Source organism: Bidens hawaiensis, unplaced genomic scaffold (genome assembly GCF_021521415.1).
Source record: "Bidens hawaiensis isolate Kalapana, Puna unplaced genomic scaffold, B.hawaiensis_p1.1 tig00024654_1, whole genome shotgun sequence".
Lineage (NCBI taxonomy): Eukaryota > Viridiplantae > Streptophyta > Magnoliopsida > Asterales > Asteraceae > Bidens > Bidens hawaiensis.
This window is the reverse complement of record NW_027493903.1, coordinates 295,065-320,174: the sequence shown is the minus strand read 5'-3', so window position 1 is coordinate 320,174 and position 25,110 is coordinate 295,065. Positions and strand designations below refer to the sequence as shown.

The 25,110-nt window shown below is 37.5% G+C and overlaps 1 protein-coding gene across 1 annotated transcript; it reads right to left on the bottom strand.

Annotated features, from left to right (window-relative positions):
- Nucleotides 1–6,150: 6,150 nt before the first annotated feature.
- On the bottom strand, nt 6,151–8,134 carry LOC143569820 (homeobox-leucine zipper protein ATHB-40-like). The gene is made up of 3 exons (XM_077055638.1): nt 8,044–8,134; nt 7,641–7,951; nt 6,151–6,449 (listed from the first exon to the last, which is right to left on the bottom strand). The coding sequence occupies exons 1-3, from the start codon at nt 8,132–8,134 to the stop codon at nt 6,228–6,230; spliced, it is 624 nt and encodes a 207-aa protein (XP_076911753.1). The 3' UTR covers nt 6,151–6,227.
- Between the last annotated feature and the right edge of the window lie 16,976 nt (nt 8,135–25,110).

Genomic DNA, 25,110 nt, shown 5'->3' with positions numbered 1-25,110 from the left:
CAAACTACTGTTGACACCTGATCTCCAATCAAATTGAACATCACAGTTCAATTCATTCATTCCAGTCCTAATATCAATTCATATAAACAAACCTTGAATCATATTAACTTCAATAATCAATCCAATTATTCTTAATCGATTAGTTTTCAGTTCGTTAAGGTCCGTACAGTTTATTCAATCAATTTAGTCTCAAACACGTTCAAATAACCAAATCAAGTTCAACGAATCGATCAAACAGACTTACATAAGCTCTTATACCACTTGAGAAACCATGTGATGATCATCATGATTCATGCTCATTTGGATCTAGTCTTGTGATACGATCTATTGTTGATTGATTAAAATCAGTGTGTGTATTGAGAGAGAAATTCGGCAGCGTAACGAGAGGAATTTAGAAATAAATCAGAACTGTTTATTAACATAAAGATACATGGGTATATATAGGAGACGATGTCTCATTCGCTATACAGGCCTAGCGAATGAGCCAGATTCGCCACGCACTATTTTAAGACTTTGTAAACACAATCTAAGTTTATCTTTCATAATCACCACTTATTTCAAAGAACCCATTTAACTAGTATGTAAACACCATGATCATTTTTAGCATGCTTTTGACTCAAAGTTTTCTAAACCTTTTCAAATCCTTAACCAAACTCATATTTATCACGTTTAAGCTTAAGTTTTAGCATCATTAAACATATTAGTTAGTATTTTGATCGTTGGGTGTTAGAGCTAGCATAAACGCTCTTTATAAACATGTAAAGATAGTTTTAGAATGGAATTAGCTCACAGTGCTCTAAGGTTCAGATTCGTTTACGATGATGAAACAATAAAACTTGAGCTATTTGTCACTTCATAATGGTCGGCCCACCAACTTAACGTTCCTTTTCCTTTCTTTATATTGAAAACAGCTAACGGGCCCGCGCGCTCGATATAAGGAAAGAGGCCGAAGAGCGTTTCAGGCCGGGTTCGGGTCTAATAGTGGACCGTAGCGGTGTCTCGGGTAGGCTTTAAAGCAATGACTAGGTGATGCTCTGATGGTGAGTGGTGTGTTGGTGGTGGTAGTATACTGGTGATGGAGGTGGCGGTTGATGGTGGCTATTAATAAGGAGAGTGAGCATGAGGTGATAGTGAGAGAAATGTGACGGATGATGAGGTGGCTCCAGGTGATGCACTGCGGTGGAGAGGGGTGGTTGTACGGTGGTACTGTAGAGGGTGACAGGGTGGTGGAACTGCTATCGTGAGAGATAGAACAGATGGTTGCGGCCGGTGAAGTTGGCATAGCGGTGGTACTGATGGTGTTGTGAGGTGATGGGACTGCAACTACTGCTAACAAATGGGAGTGTGGGTTATCTTGATGATCGTAGCACGAAGAACAGAGAGAGACCAAGTTGTTGATGTATTTTGTGTGTTATCTTGATTTATCTTATAACGTGAATACTAGCATGCATGGCTTCTACATTAGAGTATTACAGAAGATAAGATAATAGGTGAGGCTGAGTGTATTGATATGTTTGAAATTTGAAGAAAAGTTAGAGGGTGTGGGGTCTCGCAAAAGAAGAGCAGAGACCTAGAGGTGTTTGATAATTTTTGTAGTTGGTTTATTATAAAGAATCAAAGGCATGGTTCTCAAGATATGAAACTAAATGAGGTCATGCATGGTCATGCATGTGATGGAGTGTCAAGATAAACTCTGAAAATTTTGACAAGAGAAGTTGTTTGGGATATATGTCCGTCGAGTCAAATCATGATGGAAGGGGTGACAATGATTTTGTGTATGGTAATTATAAGAGTTTGGTATTTCTTTTTTGACACTTACAAGATCACGTGTAACATTTGTTCATTTGTTCTTATTATTATATTTTTATTTATCATTTAAATTCACAGGCTTATTAAAATGTAATAGAGATAGATTAGTTAACTTAATGATAATATGTGATGCTTATATATTAAACATATGATAGATAACTCTATACATATATGTATTTTACCAATATATGAGCTTACAAGCCCATAGACTAATCAATAATAGTTCGATAAGCTAATAACAATAAACACTCAGAAGAATTGTTTCGTATTCATTATCCATATTTAATAAAAAAATATATTTATAAATAAAATTGTGTAAGATAGAACCTCCTGGCTAGTTTAAATATATGTTCGAGTCGTTTTGAAAATATCCCCAACGACTGTCGAACAAGTTCCGTAAGTTCGAGTAATTTAATTAAAAAATAAATTACTTTTATGCAATGTATCGTGCATATATGGGCTTATTCTATACTCATCGTGATTAAACTTGACGAGTTTTAATCTAGAGGGAATTAACATAAAGAAATCATGTCTAGTGATTGTAAAAAAAATGACTTAATTTATGGGGTGTTACAAATAACTCGAAATTCGATTTGACTCGCATTCGAATTTGAAGGTTCAAATCCGATTTTCAATCATTCTAATTCTATTCGGTTCGAACTCGATTTTAGTAATCAAATACGAATTTATTATTTTAAATTCGATTCAATTTAAAATTCAAATTCAATACATTTTATTTTTATTATATTTACATACTTATGAAAAGATAAACTACATAAATCTTTTGAGTTATAGAGATTAAAAATTGAAAGTTCATCTTTTTGGTTAATAATTAATGTAGTTGAGCATCACCATTTTAAATAATTAGGATGTGATAACTTTAAACGATTTATTTATTTTATAGAGTTGTACTTCTTATTAAAAAAACTCAAATTTATAGTGGTTTGGAAAATGAAATATATTTTTTTAACTGAATTCGAATCGATTCGAATTCGAATTGAATTTGTCGAATCTATTTCGAATTCGTATCCTGCTTCAAAATTTTAAAATTCGAATAATTCGATTCGAATATTCAAAATTCGATTCGTTAAACACCGCTATGTGAGAGAGAAAAGAGGTTGCTTCGAATGGATTTATGGGGGGCGCAAATCCTTGAGTTCTCGTAGAACCAGGCTAGTGTTCCATGACCAAAATGAACACAAAAATGAAGGGTTAACCAGGGTAGGAAGAGTGTTGTGTGAAATATAATAGCGTCTACGTCAAAAGGGTTGGTTCAAAGACATCGCGTCTACTAACCGATAGGAGACAAAGTATATTTCACAAAAGAATGTTCAAAGGGAACACTTACTTCTCCTACACACTCAGCCACTGTAAATATATATTTGACACTTGGGTGTACGGATAGATCTCCATTCATGTGGGGGATTGTTGGAAATTTTAGTATAACAATTATTGTAATGTAATTATTATTACTAAATGTAACTATATTTGAATGAGAAATCGATGAGTTACAAGAGTTAATTGAGTTATTCAAGTCTCATAAGTGTTGCACTCAAATTATAAATTAACTCTTATAGTTAATGGTGTACTAACTCAAGACCTTTGGTTGGGACATGGCTCATCTATATATATTACCATAGGTTCTTGGCTAAAATTTTGAGAGAGTAATTTTGTTCATGCAATCTCACACACAACCAAAAGTATTTCCTAACTTTTTGATCTTATGCGCTCTTGTTTCAGTTATAGTTCAGGTGTTAGGCTAATCCCGACAGTACTTTCTGCTACGGCTGTTGTACCCTGGAAGACAGGTGGGTTCACCTGGGTGGCTCAAAATCTGTTTTAAGAGGAACGTGTTTTACACGTGCCTAAGTCTCCATGTTTCTCGCTTTGTTATTTCCTTCTAATATTTTTGTAATTTGGCTTCTTTAATGTGTTCTCCATTTCCTGTTTATGTAATCTGGATTATGATTAATAAAATTATTGGTTTTGTTTTTTGAACGGTTGTCCTACAGAGTTTTTTCACAAGGACTACAAAAAACATACATTTTTGCAGGTGGTGGGCCTAGGTTAGGGGGGGGGGGTCTTGTACTAAAATTTAGAGTAAAATGCCAAAATAGTTCGTGAGGTTTAGTCAATATTACAAATTTCATCCAAAAAGGTTCTTTTTCGCATATGAACCATCCAGGTTTCCTACTTGTTGCTAATTACATTCAAATTGTTAACTCCACGAATTTTATTTGTTGACTCAAGGGCAAAATAGTCTCTTTAGTATTATTATTAATAATTTTGATCTTTTACCCGAACATATGTGTTTTTCATTACAACATATCTTCATCTCCATCAGTTCATCACTACTTACCGCACGCCAATCCACCCCACCACCACAACTTCGGCTGCCTTCCTTCACAAATAGTTAGTCTCATATACCCTTTTGGGTTTCTTAGTTCTTACTGTTTGCAAGTGACTTCATTTTCCTTTTAATGAATTTACCTTAAAAAAACGTGCGACATTTTATGGTTTATGTTGTAGGATTCCATCTAAAATACAGCCCATAAATGGGTTTCCAATTATGCATGTTTCATGTCATCATCTAGAATCATAAAAACATTTAAAAGGCAAGATTATCCATAAACAAGAATATCAGCCGTTCATTATTTTCGTTTGGCCCCATCTTGCAGTTTAGTTGTCAACTTGGGATAGGTTATAACAAGACATTTTACTTTGGGGGATAATGACGTGAAACAATCATTTGACGGGAAAATTCCCAAAATAGCTTTTTTTAGAGGTAAGATTTCTAAAACAGTCCTTTTTTTTTTAAAATAATTTAAGATTTGGACTGAAAAGACGTATTAGGAAAAGATAATAATAATAAGGGACCAGTCCAAATTCTAAAGGAAAGTAATGTAGCAGACGGGATATTAGAAAATAATGAAGTTAAAGTTCAAATTATTTTGTAATCTTGGAACAAAAGTCCAAATTTTTCCAAAACTTTTTCTTTTAAAAAACCGTTTTGAGAGACTGATTTTTTATGTTTCCTACCTCTCCCGTCCATATTTTCAAATTCTTGAAAAAATATATTTTTTACAATTATACCCCTAAACCACCGGCACCACCTTGAACCACCACCATGACCGACGCCTTCGGCCCAACCCCATCACCACCACCGTCACTACCACCATAGCCGCCTCCACCACCGCTGCACCCATCACCGCTGCACCATAGCCGCCGTCGCCCCCACCCCATCACCACCACCGGCTGTTTCTATGGGCATGCCATTGACCCACAAGACCACTCTCCCACCCACAACCTCCTTCTTCAACCCACTATTGTCACGGCGTTGGCTGCGGCAGTTGTAACGGCGTCCATGGTGGTTCCGAAGGTGGCACAGGCGGCGTCCGGTGTGACTCCGTCGATGAATAACTTCTTGCTCAGTATCGGAGCCGGTGGTGTTGTGTTTGGTGGGATTTTGGGAGCAATCATCCGGTGGTGGTGATGGGGTGAGGGCGACAGCGCTATGGTGCAACGGTGATGGGTGCAGCGGTGGTGGAAGCGGCTATGGTGATAGTGACGGTGGTGGTGATGGGGTTGGGCCGATGGCGTTGGTGATGGTGGTGGGGGTTTAGGGGGTATAATTGTAAAAAATATATTTTTCCAAGAATTTGAAAATATGGACGGGAGAGGTATGAGTCATAAAAAACCAGTCTCTCAAGACGGTTTTTTAAAAGAAAAAGTTTTGGAAAAGTTTGGACTTTTGCTCCAAGATTACAAAATAATTTGAACTTTAACTTCATTATTTTCCAATATCCCGTCTACTACGTTACTTTCCTTCAGAATTTGGACTGGTCCCTCATTATTATTATCTTTTTCCAATGCGTATTCTCAGTCCAAATCTTAAATTATTTTGAGAAAAAAATGGCTACTTTAGAAATCTTCTCTTTAAAAAAGGCTATTTTGGAAATTTTCCTATCATTTGACTAAATATATAATCAAAATAGCCATCAACATATTTTTCAAAAGATCAATTTGAGTAATTGAGTCTTAAATAAATCTTTAATGAATTAAGGAAACTTTAAAAAGTCAATATTGAGTGTCTTTAGGTTTTTATGAACCATTTCTAGTTTGATCATATAAGCCAGAGTTAGTTCTTTCAACGATCAAATGACCATGCAATATGCATGGACTTGCATGCATATTTTAACAATCAAATGACCATAATGGCCTTCGTGCAATCAACTTGAAAGAAAATGTTCATAACAACCTAGCTACTAGTGTTAATTTTCAATTGACTCAAAGGACTATTAAGTATTCAATAGCACCATAAGCATTAACCATAAAGCTAGGATAAAAGATGTACATTAGATGTTACTATCTACAAGACTAGAATTCTAAAATTATTTAATTACATTTCCCCTAATTAATTAGATATTAAGCCAGTCCATTCCTCCCTGTATATAGCTAGTTTCTTGCAAATAAAATGCATCTTCAAATCCTTCCATCCCAAATCCTCCAAACAATGGTGCCTCTATTGCATCCATAGAGAATGACGAACTCGGGCTTGTGCTCCATATCCCTTCAGACCGCTCAACTAGTTGATTTATCTTCTTTTCCGCTTCTGAGAGTCGTTCCTTAAGCTTTAAGACCTGTGTCATGCTTGATGATTAGGTTTATTTTCTAAAATGTCACTCATAACCCGTACATATGTTATAAAGATGAGTTTCTTATTTATGGACACTATTAAAAGTATCTAAATTTAGTGAACTTTTTAATAGTTTTGAAAATTGGTGTTGTATTCTGGAAGATGAAGGCCCACGTGGGAGATGTGTCATGTGCTACTCCACCAAAAATACTGTCAACAACCTTAAAAAACTATGGATCAACACTTGTGTGATAATAACATCTTTTGCTGGACCAATGGGATTCAAGTTTCCTTATTCTTGTCAAAATCACATGGTGTTTCCTGTTACTTTGTTTCAAACCTCGAGCCATGCACTTCCAATTCCAAATTAGTCTTGCTTATTTTTGGATTAAAAAAAAATTATTGTTAGGGCCACTTGGCACCTACCCATTAGTCATCTGCCATATTCATACTCTTTTATTTTTCTATATTTATATTTTTCTTAAAAATATGTTCTTGAAAAACAATATTGGCGTGTCTAAAGTAGCACAAACCAATTCAAGTAACAAATAAAGATTAAGAATAGTGGTTGTATCCGTTTCAAATTAAATTAACTAACTAAACATAAAAATATATAGCTAAAGTAATTACTATTACTTGATAATTCATCATTATCATCATCGTACTCAGTATATCCCACCAATAGCAGAGCTATGGTAGGGGTTTGAGGAGGGTAAGATGTAGACAGTCTTACCTCTATCTCGTAGGAATAGAGAGGCTGTTTCCAATGAGACCCCTTGCTCGAAAGTAGTTTTGCATCAAGCCTTGGACATAAGACACATAACACTCAACCATCGGCACACCGGTAAATTGGTGCATGTACCTTGTCTTTCGGCTATCAATGCCACCACATGATGCCTGATTAACCTTCCGTCACTTTTAACGTTATTTTCATGAGATTAGTAAAATAACGTCAAAATTAGTGCAATTTCATTTTTGCCCACCCGAGGGTTCACACATATATATAATATATGCGCGCACCGCAAACAGGGCGTTATTACTTGATAATTATATTAAAAAAATGAATAACTTTAAAAACTGTAACTATAATTATTCTAAATATTTGTATTCGATGTGTGACACTAAATGATATATGCTAATTAAGTATCTATATCGTTTGTGTGTGAAGATTGTTTAAACAATAAACAAAAGGTACCTCAGTTTCAAGTCTGCATTTTTCAACAACGGTTGAATCATGTTCAGATTTAAGCTTGGAGTACTCTTCCTCAAGCTTCTTGCTCTTCCACCGAGCTCGCCGATTCTGAAACCAGACAGCCACCTGGCGCGGGTCAAGCCCGAGCTCAGACGCGATCCGGTCCTTTCTTTCGGACTCCAGCTTGTGCTCATCCCCAAAGTTTTGTTCAAGCATGCTCACTTGCTCATCACTCAGCTTCCTCTTCCTCAACCCACTGCCGTTAGCATCTGTTTTGTTCTTCTTTCGCCTTCTTCGCGGTTTCGCAACTTCTCCTAGAGATCAGTATTACAATTCAATTTAATTTAATCACACAAATGTATATAACACAAAACAATCAAAAATATTATTGTAAATTAGTTCAAACCTTGTTCGGGTATGAGTTGGTCATAAATCCCAGGATAATATTGGGAGATAAGAACCATCTGATCGTCGATACGAGTTTGAGGTTTCATCATGGTTGGAAGAGGTGTTGTTGTTTGGTGACAAGTGGGTGGTTTAAGGTGGGTACATCAAGGGAGACTTAATTTATTTATAAAGGTGGAGTGGAGAGGAAGGAGGTTATACTGTTACTTTGGGTCATCCAGTGACTTTATTTGTAAAGCTTTAATGTCTATATTGACCTTGTATATTAGAACTTTTCCTTTTCTATCCTCCATTAGGTTTTAACCTTTTAGTTTATTGCAAAGATATAAGAGTGAGTTGGGTGGTTGTCTATTTTCTCCCTTGGGGTTAAACTATAAATTTTGTGCATATATGGCTTAGCACTTGATTCCCCTATTTGAGAAGAAGTAAATTCGAATATTACTTCTACCACTTCTCATGGTTTGAGCACCCACAAATAGGTGGGTTTGGGACGATTTCCACGCATGTTTTCTTTCCCATTTATGTTTAATTTATTTTCATCCCTATACTTCTTTTCCGAAGTTTATCCAAAAAGTTTTGGCAAGTCATGTCTGAAAAAAACTTTTAACATTATGAGGAAAATAAATTACCAGATTGTGTAATAACGGGTAGAACACTTTAAAGTTAGTAAACAAATACATTTTATTTATATATTTCTTATTATTTTTGGCATGGTCAGGGGGTCTCTGGATTTGGACAAAAGCTCCAATTGACCCATTGGGTGGCATTTATTCTCATTTTAGTCGGTGAGTCACTCTTACAGGGAGAACCTTAGCATCTTAAAATATATATATATATATATATATATATATATATATATATATATATATGGGAAGTATAAAATGAAAACCCACTTGAGTTGTGAAAACCCGTAAAAACCCTATGTAATATCATTTTTTTTGGACACACAATATATATATGTTGTAACATTTAATACAAAACCTCGAAAAATAAAAAAAAAAATTTGTTTTGCTATTTTTTAATAATTTTTACAAACTTTTATATATGTTTTCAGACGAGAAAAAAAGTTATATTTATATTTACATTTTAACTTTAATTATGAACCACAAGATATAAACATTAATTAAAAACATATGGTTAAGAATGAGTTATAAAGTTTTCACAACTCAAATGAGTTTTTATTTTAACCATATATATATATATATATATATATATATATAATTTTGGGAGATGCGCTTTAAGGGTTGTACAACTTACATCAAGTGTTGCACATTTGGTAGCTTAGATGTTCAAACCACATGTCATCCATTAACTTTGATTTTTTTAACATAGTTATTTAATACACACACTTAAGAGCATTCCCAACCCATTCTCTAAAATTATGTGAGGAGGGTTTGTAAATTATAGGGTGGGGTTGTGAGTGTAAATTATAGGATGGAGGGAGAAAAGGTAGTGATTTTTTGTAAATTTGGAAAAAAAGTAGTGATTTTTTTTGTAAATTATAGAGAGGAGAGAGAAAACTGTAATGAAAAAAGTATAAAAAATATTATTTAATTGAACAGGAGAGAGAAATATAGTGTTTTTTAGTGTAATTATATGATATATAAAGATATAGGGATAGGGAACGGGATGAGAATGCTCTAAGTTCTTAACTAAAGAATGTAGTTGGTGACTTGGTGTAGTGGTAAGGTTTTTGGGTTGTTAGAGCATTCTCAGCCCATTCTGTTGATACAAGTTTTGTACGTCTCAGTCTTTATCAGGGCATTAATGTAATTAGTTTAAAGTATAGGGATCTTAATGTAAATATGGCTAAATGGGCCATTCGCTCTAATGTAATGTTACATTCGTTACCCCGTAACGAATGTAACACATTCGTCTAATCTGTAAGCTCATTCGTTAACCCAGATTAACGAATGAGATAACGAATGAGGGCTATTCGTTATATGTTAAATGTATTAACGAATGAAGAGTTCATTCGTATGGTTTAATGTAACGAATGACACATTCGTTAACTGTTAAGTTAACGAATGTGGTCATCCCCTATATATAGTCTGTAAATATTCATTAAAAAGGTTTCCAGTTTGTTTATTAATCATCTCTCGTTACTCTGCCAATTTATTCTCTCATATCATTCATATCGATCATAACGTATATCAACCTTAATCATATACCTAAACATCATGTATCGTCGTAATCATAAGGTCTAGATCCTTTCCGTGCTCATCCAAGTACTTACAAGTGGTATCAAAGCCTTGGAGCTGATCTTCGATACATAATCGAGTTAAAACCGTAATCAATTGATCAATTTCGAATATGAATTGATTGATTTTGTGAGTTAATTGAAGTTCAAAACCAGAGACTGGTTATTCGTTAAATTGAAACTGATTGAAGAATGTTTGTGACTTCGGACATGGCTAGATAGGTTCGGATTTGGTATTGGATTGTTTTGATATAAGTTTTAAGTAGTTTCAGTAAGATTCGGACGAGTTCGAAGTTGAAATTGGAAGTTTGAATCGTTGAAGACTTATTCGTTAAGATGAAGTCTTATTCGTTAGGATGAAGACTGATTCGTTACACTCATTCGCTAAGACCTAACCGCTCATTCGTTACAATTTCAATCTCATTCGTCACCTTATTCGCTAAGATCAAACCTTATTCGTTCAACCTTCTTCGTTAAGCATGATTCGTTAAGCCATATTCATTAACTTTCATTCGTTAACGAATATATTAGACATTCACTAAAGTAATCAACTTTTGACGAATATCCCATTCGTTAAAGTATATCAGTTTTAACGAATATCCCATTCGTTAAAACCCATTCGTTACTGGTTCATTCGTGTGAACAGTAAACTTTGTTAATCCCTGAAGTTTATTAGTTGGTTTATCATGGCTGCTCAGAATTCATCTTATTATGCGTTAGCGTCACAGAACGTCTTATTGCAACAGATGCTGACGATGGATAACGAGATAGGCAGTCATAATAAATGTCCCAAGCTGTTGAAACTATCGGACTTTGCCCGTTGGGAACCAAGATTCCGTGCACATCTGGGATCCGTGCATCCTAGCAGTGTTCGTTTTCTTGATGATGTTTATGCTGCACCACTGATCGGTAATGACAACACGAGTTGGACTTCGAAACCTTTTAAAGATTATGAGACACATGAGTTGAAGGACTTTGAAAGTGAGACGAAAGCATATTCTACACTCACTATGGCTTTACCGGAACATATTTTTCATCAATATAGTACGATCAAAGTCTATGCTTCACTGTTTACTACCTTGAAAACGAGAAGTTTGGGCAATACTCTCGAAAGCAAGAAGACTTTAGTGAAATTCCAATTCAGAAACTTTATTCTGATGAAAATTGAAACTGTAGAAGAAATGATCAACCGTTTCAGCCACTTGATTGTTGAGATGACTTTTGTTGATCTTGAGCCAACAGAACAAGACAAGATTGATACTTTGAAAAATGCTTTACCTACAGACTATACGACTTTCCTGTTTGTGCTTAAAGAGAACGGATTCTTTCAGAAACCCGAACTAACTACTGTACAATTCATTAACAAGATTGAAGAAAGGGAATTCGATCTTAAATGTCAATCTACTTTGAAAGAAAATCAAAATCAGCAATCGTCAACTCAAAACCCGTTACTTTATGGTGGTGCATTACCAGCAAATAATGCGACAAGCTCAGTGCCTATTAATGCATTCTTTAATCCCAAGAGGATCCTAACGTAAACAGTCCCCATAATGTATGTTTCATGGAGAGTGGTGCAACTGGCAACTCAAATGCTCATACATCAAGCTTACCCAAGGTTAATTTACAAGAAGCTGAACAACAGTTCGCTTTTGTATGTGCGTTCATGACTTCATATGAACAACTGGTGGGAAGTAAGATTGCTACGAGCGATCTCACAGATGAGGACTGCGATCAAATCGACCCAGATGATCTTGAGCTTATGGATTTGAAGTGGAACATGGCCATGATTGTTCGAAAGGTTAAAAGATTCATGCAACAAGAGGGAAAAGATCTTCCCAAGTTGAACAAAAGGGTTGGGTTTGATAAGTTAAAAGTCAAGTGTTATAATTGCAGTGAATTTGGCCACTTTGCCAAAGAGTGTGACAAGCCGAGGAAAGATTATTCTGGCTCACGCAATTCTGACCGTTCTTCTACAAAGTCTTCATCTGGAGGAGATAAAAGTAACACTGCTGGCTCTGATGATCAAGACAAATCTTCTGTTACTCAAGCTTTATTGGTAAATGACGGAGTTGATTGGTCTCAACGTTTATTGGGAAACCAGGCAAACGTTGCTATCGTTGAGCCTGTGAAGAATTTTGAGGATGCAGTAGTGATAATATATTGGAGAGTAGTGATTCGTCTGACTCGGAGACTGACAGTGATCAATCTCTGTCATCTCAACCAGAATCAACTCCTGAGAAAACTGAATCTTATGCCTGCATGGCTAAGATTGATGAGGTAGGTCCTACACCTCAAATTAATGTAAATGAACCTGCATCAATAATGGTGGATTGTTCTGAGTGTGCTGTGTTAAAAGCCAAACTTGAAACAACATTAACTCAAAACAATACATTTACTAATGATTACTTTACGATCAAGGAATGCTATAAGCAAAAGACAAAATTGCTTGAGCAAGCTAATCTGAAAATTCAGAAATTATCATATAGTAATCATGATCTTAAAGCAAAGGTTCATTGTAAAATTATTGAAGTGGGTCAACATTTAAAGGAGATTCTTCGTCTCCGAACTTGTATTTCCAATCTCGAACAAGAAAAAATGGAATTAAATCATAAACTTAGTAAATTCAGATATTCTTCTTTTCTGTTGAATGAAATAATCGAGGTTAATCATTCACATAAAAAGAATGGAAAAGCAGGTTTGGGATACGTTGAAATTCCTCCTCCATTTAATCAGGATTACAGTAGCATTCATAAGGCAGAAAATTCTTTAAATATGCCTACTGATAAACTTGAAACTGTTGATTCATTTGAACCAACTCGTGAACCAGTTAATATTGAAAGCAAAAAGGTGTTTACCAAAAATGAAATGGACGGTTCAATCGAGGAGCTGACTGAAACAGATGTGATTGTTAAAAATAAGGACATTCCAATTGACAATCACATTCTGTGTGAACCAGAAGATTTTGAAAAAGCTGTTTATGGTGCAAAATCCTCAAGTGTTTCTTCAAACAATTCACGTGTTCCTAAGGATACTCCTAAAGTAATTCCAAAGGAACATTATGTAACTTCCACAGACAAGCTTTCAGTGTCTGATGAGGAATTAATGCGATTCAATAATCCTCCACTGAAAACTTCAACTGGAAAAGTATTTAAATTAAAAGGTCTCTCAAAAGTGTTCTCAGACAAAGAAGTTCCATTGAATCTTCTTAAACCAGAATTAATTGAAAGTGTATTTCAAGATGAAACTACTAAAATGACTGAACTTGAGAAGAAATTCTTTCAATCAAAAACTAGTAATGTTCAAAAACAAAAAACAAATGTTTTCAAACCTATAAAATTCATAAAATCGTCAGGTTTGGAAAATTCATCGAATTTGACAAATCTTGAATTTTACAAAACGAAGAAGGGTTTAAAACATTAGTCATCGAAGAAGGCCACTTTTGAGTCACCTAAATCTGATGATCTTAAAACTTTGATATCACAACCGATCGGTACATCATCACAACAAAGTTTAGACTCTCGACTGTGTTTCAAGTGTGGTGAACCGGGTCACGTTTCAAGACGATGCAAAGCAAAGATCGACAATATCAAAGATTATTCAACTTGCAAGACTAAATCTTTTTCAAACACAAAGGAAAATCAAGTTGATGATTCTATGATAATGTATTCAAACATCAATCCGAGGAAAGTAATTCGGGTTGATGCACTTAATGTATTGAACACATGTGTTGATCGTGCTCAACCCATCTGTTCAAACACAGATTTGGAAAGAATCTGTGATGGTTATCTTAAGAAGAAACTTAGAAAACTGCCACTTATTCTCAAGTACCGAATACGTGTGTTAAATTATTAAGTTCTCCAAAAGTTTCAAAGGGAGAGCCCAAGACTGAGGCTTGGGCTGCCTTTTTGGACTAATCATTTTACTTGTTTATGCAGGGTACATCTAGGTTCATATCAAGTCAAAAATGGATATTGGATAGCGGATGTTCTCGGCATATAACCGACAACCTAGACCTTCTGAACAACATTAAAGATATTCAAGAGGGTTATGTGGCATTTGCTGGTAATCAAGGAGGAATGATTACAAAAGAAGGGAAGTTTCAAATGGTAGAATAACGTTTGAAAAGGTTAATTATTGTGAAAAGGTGAATCATAATCTGTTGAGTGTTTCACAGATTTGCGATAAGAAGTTCACCACCATATTCACCGACAAGGAATGTGTTATTCTTCAACCGGGATACACAATTCCAGAAGACATGGTTGTCATGCGATCACCTCGATCAAATGATATTTATGTACTAGACATGTGTTACGATTTCAAAGTTTCGCCCTCATCTACTTGCTTCGTGTCTAAAGCAACGGAGAAAGATTCTATTCTTTGGCATAGACGCATGGGACACATTCACTTAAGAAAAATGAACTTTTTGATGACAAATGATTTAGTGAATGGAGTGTCCCTCAAGAACTTCAAATTTAATGATCATTGCGTCGCATGCAAGAAGGGGAAACAAAAGAAGAAATCACACCCGACCAAATCACTAAACGATATCGTTACTCCTCTGGAACGACTTCATATGGATCTCTTTGGTCCAGTGAACCGTGCTAGCATTGATGGAGATTTTTATTGTTTGGTTGTGACGGATGATTTCTCTCGTTACTCGTGGGTGTTATTTATTGGATCGAAAGATCAAAATCCTGTGCTAATTCAGAACCTTATTACAAAGATTGAATCACTTTACAAACTGAAAGTGAGACGAATTCGTAGTGACAATGGAACTGAGTTCAGGAATAATGTATTGGATTTCTTCTGTATACAGAAAGGAATTCATCGGGAATTCGGTGCACCTTATGTTCCTCAACAGAATGGGGTATCTGAAGGAAAGAACCGTACGCTGATTGAAGCTGCACGTACAATGCTAGCTTATTCAAAGCTACCTGTTCAATTCTGGAACGAAGCTGTGAATACCGCTTGCTACACATTGAATCACGTACTAACGGTAAAGAAGCTCAAGAAGACTAGTTACGAGCTTCTACATAATTGTAAGCCGAACTTAAAGTATTTGAAACCATTTGGGTGTCCATGTACTATGTTGAAGAAAGATGTTGGAAAGTTCGATGAGAAAGCTTTTGAGGGTTATTTCTTGGGTTATAACTCTCCGAAGAAGCGGATTTTCAATCTTTCTTCTGGCTGCTTGGAGGAATGGTATCACGTTGATTGTCAAAGTTATACGAATCCACCAACTGGTACAGGACCCGATTGGATGTTCGACTACGATCGATTATTTAATTCATTTACATCAACAGTTAATGACATACCTGAAGATCACGTTAGTTCTTATTTGGAGGACCAATGTCTTCCAAGTCCAAGGTTTTCCTCGGTTGATGCAAGTGACTCTCCTAATGTATCTGATACGTCAAACGATGTTTCTGAATTTTCCGATGATGCTGAGTTTTGTTGGTGCATGATGTCAGTAGTTCAGTGTCGAATGTCTGTAATCTTGTTAGTTATATTTGAGTTTTGTATGTAAGCGAAGTTGCTAACAAGTTCGCTGATATAGGCGAACTTGTTAGACAAGCGAAGTTAGTGACAACTTCGCCTGAACATACCAGGCGAAGTTGTCGTGTCTATATAAGCTGATTGTTACGGTATAGAAACAATAATCAAGAGTTAGAGAGTTTATTCGTGTATTCGAGTCAGAGAGTTTTGTATTCAGTGATCATAGTATCACGTGTTTAAGGTTGGAATACAACGTGTGTTTGGTTATCGTATCGTGTGTTAGCTCGTATTGTTTTCTATACTCGTAACGTCTTACGTAGGGATTCCGCACCTACGTAGAACGCGATATCTCGTGTAGATCCGGCTGGGAACCTACAATTGGTATCAGAGCTTTTGCTCGATTGTGTGGTTCGGGATTATCACGCGGGTGTAGAAATCGTTCCGTTCGACTATTCGCGGGACGAGTTTTCTGAGTTTTTGTGCTATACTCTCCTCCTACAATCTTAAACAACCCATAACACCTTCGCAAACCTCGAAAAACCCAGAAATCTAATCTGCAGAAAGTTCGTGTTCATCAGGCGAAGTTGCCGTCACTGTTAGTAGGGTTTCGGCGAAGATATAAGGTTAAGCGAAGTTATACACAACTTCGCCTACCTCTGCAAGTTCGCTTACCTCAAGCGAAGTTACCCACAACTTCGCCTACCTCCCAAGTTCGCTCAACTTAAGCGAAGTTATTCTCAAAGTTCGCCAATCCGGCGAATTTAAGAAAGTGAGCGAAGTTACAAATTCACGCGAAGTTAAGTTTTAAGCGAAGTTATCCACAACTTCGCCTACAGTGCTGTTTGAAAATAAATTTTTTTATTTTCGGATTTCTTTGAGTTTAGAAAAAGATGTCTTCGATAAACATTACCGAACTAGTAAAGATGGAAGTAGAAGCAGGTTCGGCTACAAAGGCACCTAAGATGCTTAAGAAAACTGATTATGTAGCGTGGAAAGATCGTTTTGAACAATATGTCAAGTATCAAGATGCCACGATGTGGGTGTGCATACAAGATGGTTACATTCCACCTACTGCTGAGTATGAAGGTCGTGATCAGATCAAGAAATACAAAGAGATGGAAGAAGAGGAGAAGAAAATGTATGAGGCATAAAGCAAAGCTCATGCAGCAATTACAATGGCTCTTCCATAAGAGATACTTCACACCTTCCGAAAGTATAAAACTGCTAGAGAGCTTTGGGAAGCACTTGAGAACCGGTTTGAGGGCAATGTGGGAATTCGTGCCTCGAAAATTAAACTTCTAAAAACTCAATTCTCGGTCTTCAAGTATCTGAAGAATGAATCACTTGATGATATCATCACTAGATATTATCATCTGATAACTGAACTCAGCAACTATTCAATTGCTTACAAAGAAGATGAGATTGTTGAAAAGCTTCTTGATGCTCTCCCACCGAAATGGGAGATGTATACTGTGTTGATGAGAGAAGACAAAGACTTTGCTGACTATGACCTGGAGACAGCAGTTAACAAGCTAAGAACGTTTGAACTGAACATGGTACGAAAGGAGACACCTACCGATCAGGTTCAAGATCCGGGTATGTATGGGGCAAAGGTTAACTCAGGATCAAGTTCTAAAACTGAATCATCTGCTTATTACTCTAAGGGAGAGTCAGGCGCTAACTCAACACACGAAGGGCATGTATCTCTCAACATGAACGGTGATGTGTGCTTTGTAGCAGGAGGATCAAATGCTTCTCAACCTCAAGCGACCAAGAGTAGTTTTTCCCCAAGTGTGTCAAACAACAACTACTCCAAGATGCCCATGAGTGTTAAATCTGCTGAACAGCAGTTTGCTCTCTATGCATCTTTTATTGCTTCGTATGAGAATTACATTTAGGGTAAGATTGTTGATCCTGCAATTTTGGATGAAGACTATGATCAGATCGATGCTGATGATCTGGAGGAGATGGATCTGCAGTGGCAGATGGCTATGATTGTCAGAAGGGTGAAGAGGTTCATGAAGAAGACTGGCAGGAAGTTTGTCGGAGAAAGGCCAGGGTTTGATAAGTCGAAGGTACGCTGTTACAACTGTCAGCAGAATGGCCACTTTGCAAAAGAGTGCAAAAATGAACGTGTAGAACGCAGTCAAAACAGATCTACACAGCAGAGTGGTAGTGGTAATGACTATAGAGCCATGATTTCCAGACAGAACGAGGAGTACAACTGGAATCTGCATGTTGAAGAAGTATTTGAATAGGCCAACTTGGCAAACATCCAAACTGCAGATAGCGAGAAGGGAACTGGCGAAAATGAAGCTTACATGGCAGATGTGGCAGACCAGCTCTCCGAGGTAAGTACCGAACTCCCTTGTACTAAGTGTGAACATCTGTCTGAACAACTGACAACTTTAACTGATCAGTTTGTTAGTTTGGATGCGCAATTTAAAACTTTAAAAGAAGATCATCATTTCACTAAATCTAGAGAAAATAGTTACAAAGTAAAAATTAAAGCTAGTGAAAAAGATATTAAAAGTCTTAAAGCAAAGCTTGCTGAAAAAATTCAAATGATTGATCTTAGCTGTGAAGTACTAGAAGAGAAAACCAAACTAATAGCTGAAAGGGATAAGCAGATAGCTGATCACCAGGTAAAAGTGGTGGAACTCAACAGGAAACTTGAAAAATTCAGAAATTCCACTGCTATACTTGATCACCTCGTTAGTGATCAAGGTTCCCCAGTTAAAAGGGGAGGAATTGGTTATCATGAAGTTCCACCACCTTTCAATCATAATTACACTTATGACCCTAGTAATCAGAAATCTGTCGATGTTGACTATGGTCAGACAGTTCCGGTTAAAGTAACGATTAAAGAACCAGAAGTTAGTAAGCCTGTTGCAAGTGATAAGATTTCTGCTCCGAGTCCTGTCTCATCTAACTCAGACAAGTCTTCTGAGTCGAGTGAGACCAAACAAGAGGAAGTATTACCAAAAGGTGGAGAGAAAAATAAAACACCTGAAAAGAAGTCTCCACTAAACCCGTATGTCCCACCTTATGTGAGACAAACGGGCAGTAATACAGCCTCAACATCTAAAACAACTATGGAAAAGAAAATTGAACACAGGAGTTGTTTCAGATGTAATCAAATAGGACACCTAGTTGCTGATTGCCCTCTGAAACAGAGATTCAGAGGTGTGAGGCCTTCGAGAACTGAGAATAGAACTAACGGAAATGTTAAAACTGAAAACCCATCAAAATTAAGAAATTGGTCTAATTCAGGTTTTCAAAGAAAAAGATCTCAGTTTTTCACTGCTAACAACCAAACCATAAGTAATAATTCTTTTAACTCACGAAGGTTTGGATGGCCTCATAGTCAATCCACAACAAGGTATCCTGTTAGGACTCACAGAAATTATAATGATACTAACTTTGGACAGCCAAGGTACGGAATGTATCGACCCAAGACCAATCGGTCTTGGGTCCCCAGATTTTAATGATCTGCTTTAATCGTGCAGGAACAGTTGAACAGGGCTGCCAACAATCAATGGGTTGTGGATAGCGGCTGTTCCCGGTACATGACGGGTAACAAGAAATTGTTACACGACTTGAAACCTGTTCAAGGAGGAAGAGTGAGTTTCGCAGGAGAGAGCAGTGGAAGAATTACAGGAATAGGGATGGTGTCAAATGGAAAGATGACTTTGGAAAAAGTAAATTTTGTTGAAGAACTGAAGCACAATCTGCTGAGTGTTTCGCAGATCTGTGACAAAGAATACACCGTACATTTTACAAAGAATGAGGCGATCGTGCTATATCCTGGTTTCAAGATACCAGAGGATTGGATTGTTTTGAAGGCTCCAAGAGTGAAAAATACGTATATCATGGATATGAGATCGACTGAGATGGCCACAGAAGAATCGTGTCTTCTGTCAAAAGCAACGGAATCGGAGTCCGAGTTGTGGCATAGGAGAATGGGCCATATTCATCTTTGGAAAATGAACTACCTTGTCAAAAATGGGCTTGTGCTGGGTGTTCCCTTGAAGAATTTCAACTTTGAAGACAAATGCTTATCATGCAAAAATGGAAAGCAACACAAGAAATCCCATCTCACCAAGAAGGTCAATTCAATTGTCAGTACCCTAGAATTACTTCACATGGATCTCTTCGGTCCCGTGAATGTAAGAAGTCTAGGAGGAACATCTTACTGCTTGGTGGTCACTGATGATTTCTCTCGATATTCCTGGGTATATTTCCTGAAGTCAAAGGATGAAACAGTGCAGTTGGTAAAGAATTTGATTACCAAGGTTGAGAATATCATGGGGAAACGGGTTAAATTCATCAGGAGTGACAATGGAACTGAGTTCAAGAACTATGAGATGGAGATCTTCTGCTTACAGAAGGGGATAGAACACCAATACAGTGCACCGTATACACCGCATCAAAATGGAGTGGCTGAGAGGAAGAACAGAACTTTAATTGAAGGAGCCAGGACCATGCTGGCTGATTCGAAACTTCCCGTGGTGTTCTGGGCTGAAGCTATTGCAACAGCCTGTTATATCCTTAATAGAGTGTTAACTATGTTGAGGAAAGAATTTCTACGAAGATGATATGTGATGAGGAAGACACTTTGGTGCAACGACCACAGTTTGATGAATGTCAGCCTTCCTCGTCAAATGCTGTCAATACCCCTGCTGCCTCTACTGAAGAGGAATTCATCAATCCGTTTCACTCTCAACATCAATCACCCATTGATGAGCTATCTTCGAACTTGGAAGATAATCTGAATGTCAGTTCGGTTTCGACTACGAGAATTCACAGAGATCATCCTTTGGAGAATGTGATAGGTGATCTGTCCGCCGGTGTACAAACAAGACAAAGCTTGAATGAGCACACCTGTGTTTACACAAGCATTAAAGAATCAGGCATAATCAACGAGTGCTTGTACACCTGCTTTATCAGCCTGATTGAACCAAAGAACTATCAAATGGCTCTTAAGGACAGCTCGTGGGTCGAAGCCATGCAAGAAGAGTTAGCTCAGTTTAAGAAAATGGAAGTATGGAACTTGGTTGCAAAACCACGGAATGTGCATGCGATAGGCACGAAATGGGTCTTCAAATGTAGAAGATATGAGAAAGGGATTGTTATCAGGAACAAGGCGAGGCTGGTTGTAAAAGGTTTTAATCAGCAAGAGGGGATTGATTACAATGAGGTGTTTGCTCCTGTGGCAAGATTGGAAGCCATTCGGCTGTTTTTGGCATTTGCTGCTCATAAGGAGATGAAGGTCTTTCAGTTGGATGTGAAGAGTGCGTTCCTAAATGGTAAAGTCGATGAGGTTGTGTACGTTGAGCAACCTCCGGGTTTTCCTGACCCTGACTTTCCCGATCACGTGTTCAAGCTAAGTAAAGCGCTATATGGACTACATCAGGCACCTCGTGCCTGGTACTCAACGTTATCAGATTACTTGCTTGAGAATGAGTTTGAAAGAGGTAAAATTGATAGCACATTATTCTTCAAGAGAAAGGGTAGCGACTTTCTGTTGGTGCAAGTCTACGTGGATGACATTATCTTTGCTGCATCAAAAGTCTCCATGTGTCAGGAGTTTGAGGCCGTCATGAAGAAGAGATTTGAAATGAGTGCTATGGGTGAACTAACTTTCTTTTTAGGATTGCAGGTTGATCAGAAGAAAGACGGGATGTTCATTCATCAGACGAAGTATGTCCATGATGTTCTCAAACGCTTCAAGATGGAGGACAGCACTCCATAAGATACTCCAGTCTGCGTCAATCACAAATTGGGTGCTGATTCAGACAACGATGCAGACGTGGACCCAACCCAATATCGGGCAATTATAGGTTCTTTAATGTACTTAACTGCTTCTAGGCCTGATATAATGTTTGCAGTTTGTCTTTGTGCACGCTTTCAGGCAAACCCAAAAGAATCTCATTTGAAGGGTGCAAAGAGGATACTACGGTATCTCAAAGGCAAGCCGAAGCTGGGGTTGTGGTACTCGAGAGGAGGAGACTTGGAGCTAGTCGCTTACACATATTCTGATTATGGAGGGTGCAATCAGAGTCGGAAGTCTACAACTGGTGGATGTCAGTTTCTTGGTGGCAGACTTGTGTCGTGGCAATGCAAGAAGCAGACCTCAGTCGCAATTTCAACCTGTGAAGCAGAATACATGGCAGCATCCAACTGCTGCTCCCAGGTTCTTTGGATTCAACAACAGTTGCGCGATTATGGTCTGAATTTCTCACTTACTCCTATTTGCATTGATAACACTGCTGCTATCTCAGTAACTAACAATCCCGTAAAGCACAGTAAAACTAAACATATTGATATTCGTCATCATTTTATACGGGATTGTGCTGAGAAGAAACTGATTGTGCTCGAAAAGGTTGACACGTTAGATAATTTCGCTGACTTGTTCACGAAAGCGTTTGACAAAACTAGATTTCAAAACCTTGTTGAGCTGAATGGGATGATCAATCCCGAGTAACCATGTCGTGTGTTTTAGTTTAATAAAAAAAAAAAAAACGTCACTATCGCTTAGAATTATGTCGGTTACTTCAGTTTGAAGGACATGTCTTCGGATATGTTTGGTCCTCATTTCTACTTGTAGAATATGAGAATAGCCATTAACCAGATGACTGAAAGTGACCGGGGCGGTTTATGATGTGTTTTTATTCTTTCGCTGAAAATTAGTCGATCATACTTAGTTAGAAGGACACATACTTGTATGTGGTCGGTCCAGCTGATCCATTGGATCTTCAGGATAGCCGTTTACCTAAAGTCTTTGACTTGATCGGGGCGATTGAAGTTAAAATTTTTTTATGGGAGATGAAATTATTTTTCAAGTCTACTACTTTGTAAGAAGTACCTTTACTATGTTTAACAGAAAATTGATCTAACCTTGGAAAGTGATAGATATACTGATTCTGTGTGTTTAACTAGTGAAGTTATTAGGCTTAAAAGACTTTAGAACATTCATTGTATGTCATGGTAGCTTTTTATGGTGCGTAAAAGTAGAAGTGATACTAACTAAATCTACTCGATTTTATGTGGAAACTCCTTAAGAGTTGTGCATGTCTTCATACATATCTTTCCGTATGATAGGCAGAAAAGCGATTACCCAGTCATACACGAGCCCGTGAGTGTTCTGATTCCGTAAAGATAGCGTGTCAAGACGCTGCAGTGATCCAGATTCGGGACTTGTAGTTATTTTCTACTTGAAGTTGTGAATATACATGTTAAATAAAAAAAAAAAAAAAAATTTAGAGTTCATAATGTTAATGATTATCAATCAAGACGCAAGAAGGTGAACGGCAAGATGAGTCTGAAAATCGAAGAGTAATTTCTATTTAATCAGACACTACGGGTCGAGGTCAATTCGGGGTGACTTGGGGAAAGCCAAATACGCCTTGAGAATAGATAGGAGGCATCATAATCTCTGAGTTGTTGCCCACTTAAGTTTTGAGCTTAATTGAACCTAACTCGTATCACAGAAACGATGAAAACCATTTTAAGTAGATTACCTGCTTACAACCTGTTTCTTTATGTCATAATACAGCTGTGCACGGATCTGTGTGACAGTCACGAAATTAGTATGATTCCAGTTCGGATCTTTTCTAAAACATGGTAGTCCCTGACGAGACTGAAATTTGATCCCGTGTACTTTAATTTTTCAAATTTTTGTTACTTTTGTAACTGTTTGATTTTATACCTGGTTACTTGGTCTTGATCGTATCATTTAACGCTTTAAAGGATGTTTGTAAAACTTTATTGAAAATTGTTAAAAGTGTAGGGGTTTGTTTTGTAAATACAGGCGAACTTGTTCATAACTTCGCCTGGAATAGGCGAAGTTATCGACAACTTCGCCTGTACTAACTTTGACCCTATATAAAGAAGTTTTAAGGTCAAACTGTTCATTATTTCAAAAACACCAAGCGAACTTACTCTCTGTCAACCTAAGCGAACTTATCGATCAGCTTATTCTCGATCCTCTGAGTTTAACCTTACTTAGATTCTAATCCGATTATAGGTGTGTAGGGTTCTAATATCAATGTTTTTGAGGTTAATCATCTGTTGTTTCGACTCGATTATCGACCTCGTCTTTCGAAACCTTAAACACCCGATTTCAAACTTGTTTTTACGTGATAGTAAACTACTTGGACGTCTAAAACTTCATAAATTCATGTATTTCGGAGTCCTCGATCTCCGAAATCATCATCTACACGTCGTTAAAAATCTCTAACTGTTGCCGATTCAAATTCAGCGAAGTTACAGTTTAGGCGAAGTTATCCGTAACTTCGCCTGATTATTGATTTTGAAACAGTTTATGAGGCGATGTTGTGATTAGGCGAAGTTATCAGTAACTTCGCCTGGACCATTTTACTTAACTATTATCAGACGAAGTTCAAGTTGAAGCGAAGTTGTTTCCCAACTTCGCCCCACCTTTAACTTCGCCTATACAGAATTGATCACAACTTCGCTCATGGTAACAGGCGAACTTGTGATTCGCTTTGACGGTTATCTAACTTAACCTGTTTGTTGCAGATATGGCTGTTGTTGCTGGAGCAGGTGGTGCAGGCGGTGATGACGGAGGTGATCACCAGAGACAGTTCTTCCCGGGTCACAACATGTACATAACATTAGACCCGGAGGCGAGCGGAGTTGATGATTTCCGCGAAATCATCACATTTCTTTTACGCTCGAGGATATTCCACGCGATTACAACAACTCTGCCAATATCCTTGCCCAATATTGAGGATTTCTGGCAGACAGTGGAATACGACTGTAGAGTCGAGCCCCCGGTGATGCGCGCAACAGTCAACAATCAGATTGTTCAGTTCTCTTCTGAACAAATCCGGGCGGCTTTACGATTTGGGAATGAAACAAGGGATGACCCAACAGAGTTTGTAGCTCCTTTCCGTGATGGAGCGTTTTTGAGGATGGGATACTCTGGTCCTTTGGGGGATACGCAGAGGAGGAAAGGTTTTTTACTTGACCAGTGGCGCTTTCTCATGCATGTCATGATTGTATGCATGTCAAGGAGAAAGGCGGGCACTGATGGCATGGGCGCGACCATGCAGTCAGCGATGACTGCTCTGACTTACAACAAGCGATTCAGCTTTAGTCAGATGGTCTTTTATGAGATTGATCGTCAACGAAGAGCGATGACGCATGAGCGATTCATCATGTATCCAAGATTCCTACAAATGATCTTGAATCATGTTGCTCCAACGCTTCCTCAGCGCCGTCCGATCCGATACGTTGAGAGTGTGAACAAACGGATCTTCGCCCAATGTAGATCCTCCAGTGCGAGGAGCAAACCTGAGCTCCGTCCTCGCCATACTCCACTTTTTGGGTACTTAATCAACCCAG

Bases quoted from the DNA above. Each gene is read 5' to 3' on its own strand.
- LOC143569820 (XM_077055638.1), bottom strand. From the start codon at position 8,134: ATGATGAAACCTCAAACTCGTATCGACGATCAGATGGTTCTTATCTCC. The intron at 7,952-8,043 runs GTTTGAACTAAT...ACTGATCTCTAG, and splicing joins CCAACTCATACCCGAACAAG to GAGAAGTTGCGAAACCGCGA. The intron at 6,450-7,640 runs GTACCTTTTGTT...AGCATGACACAG, and splicing joins AATGCAGACTTGAAACTGAG to GTCTTAAAGCTTAAGGAACG.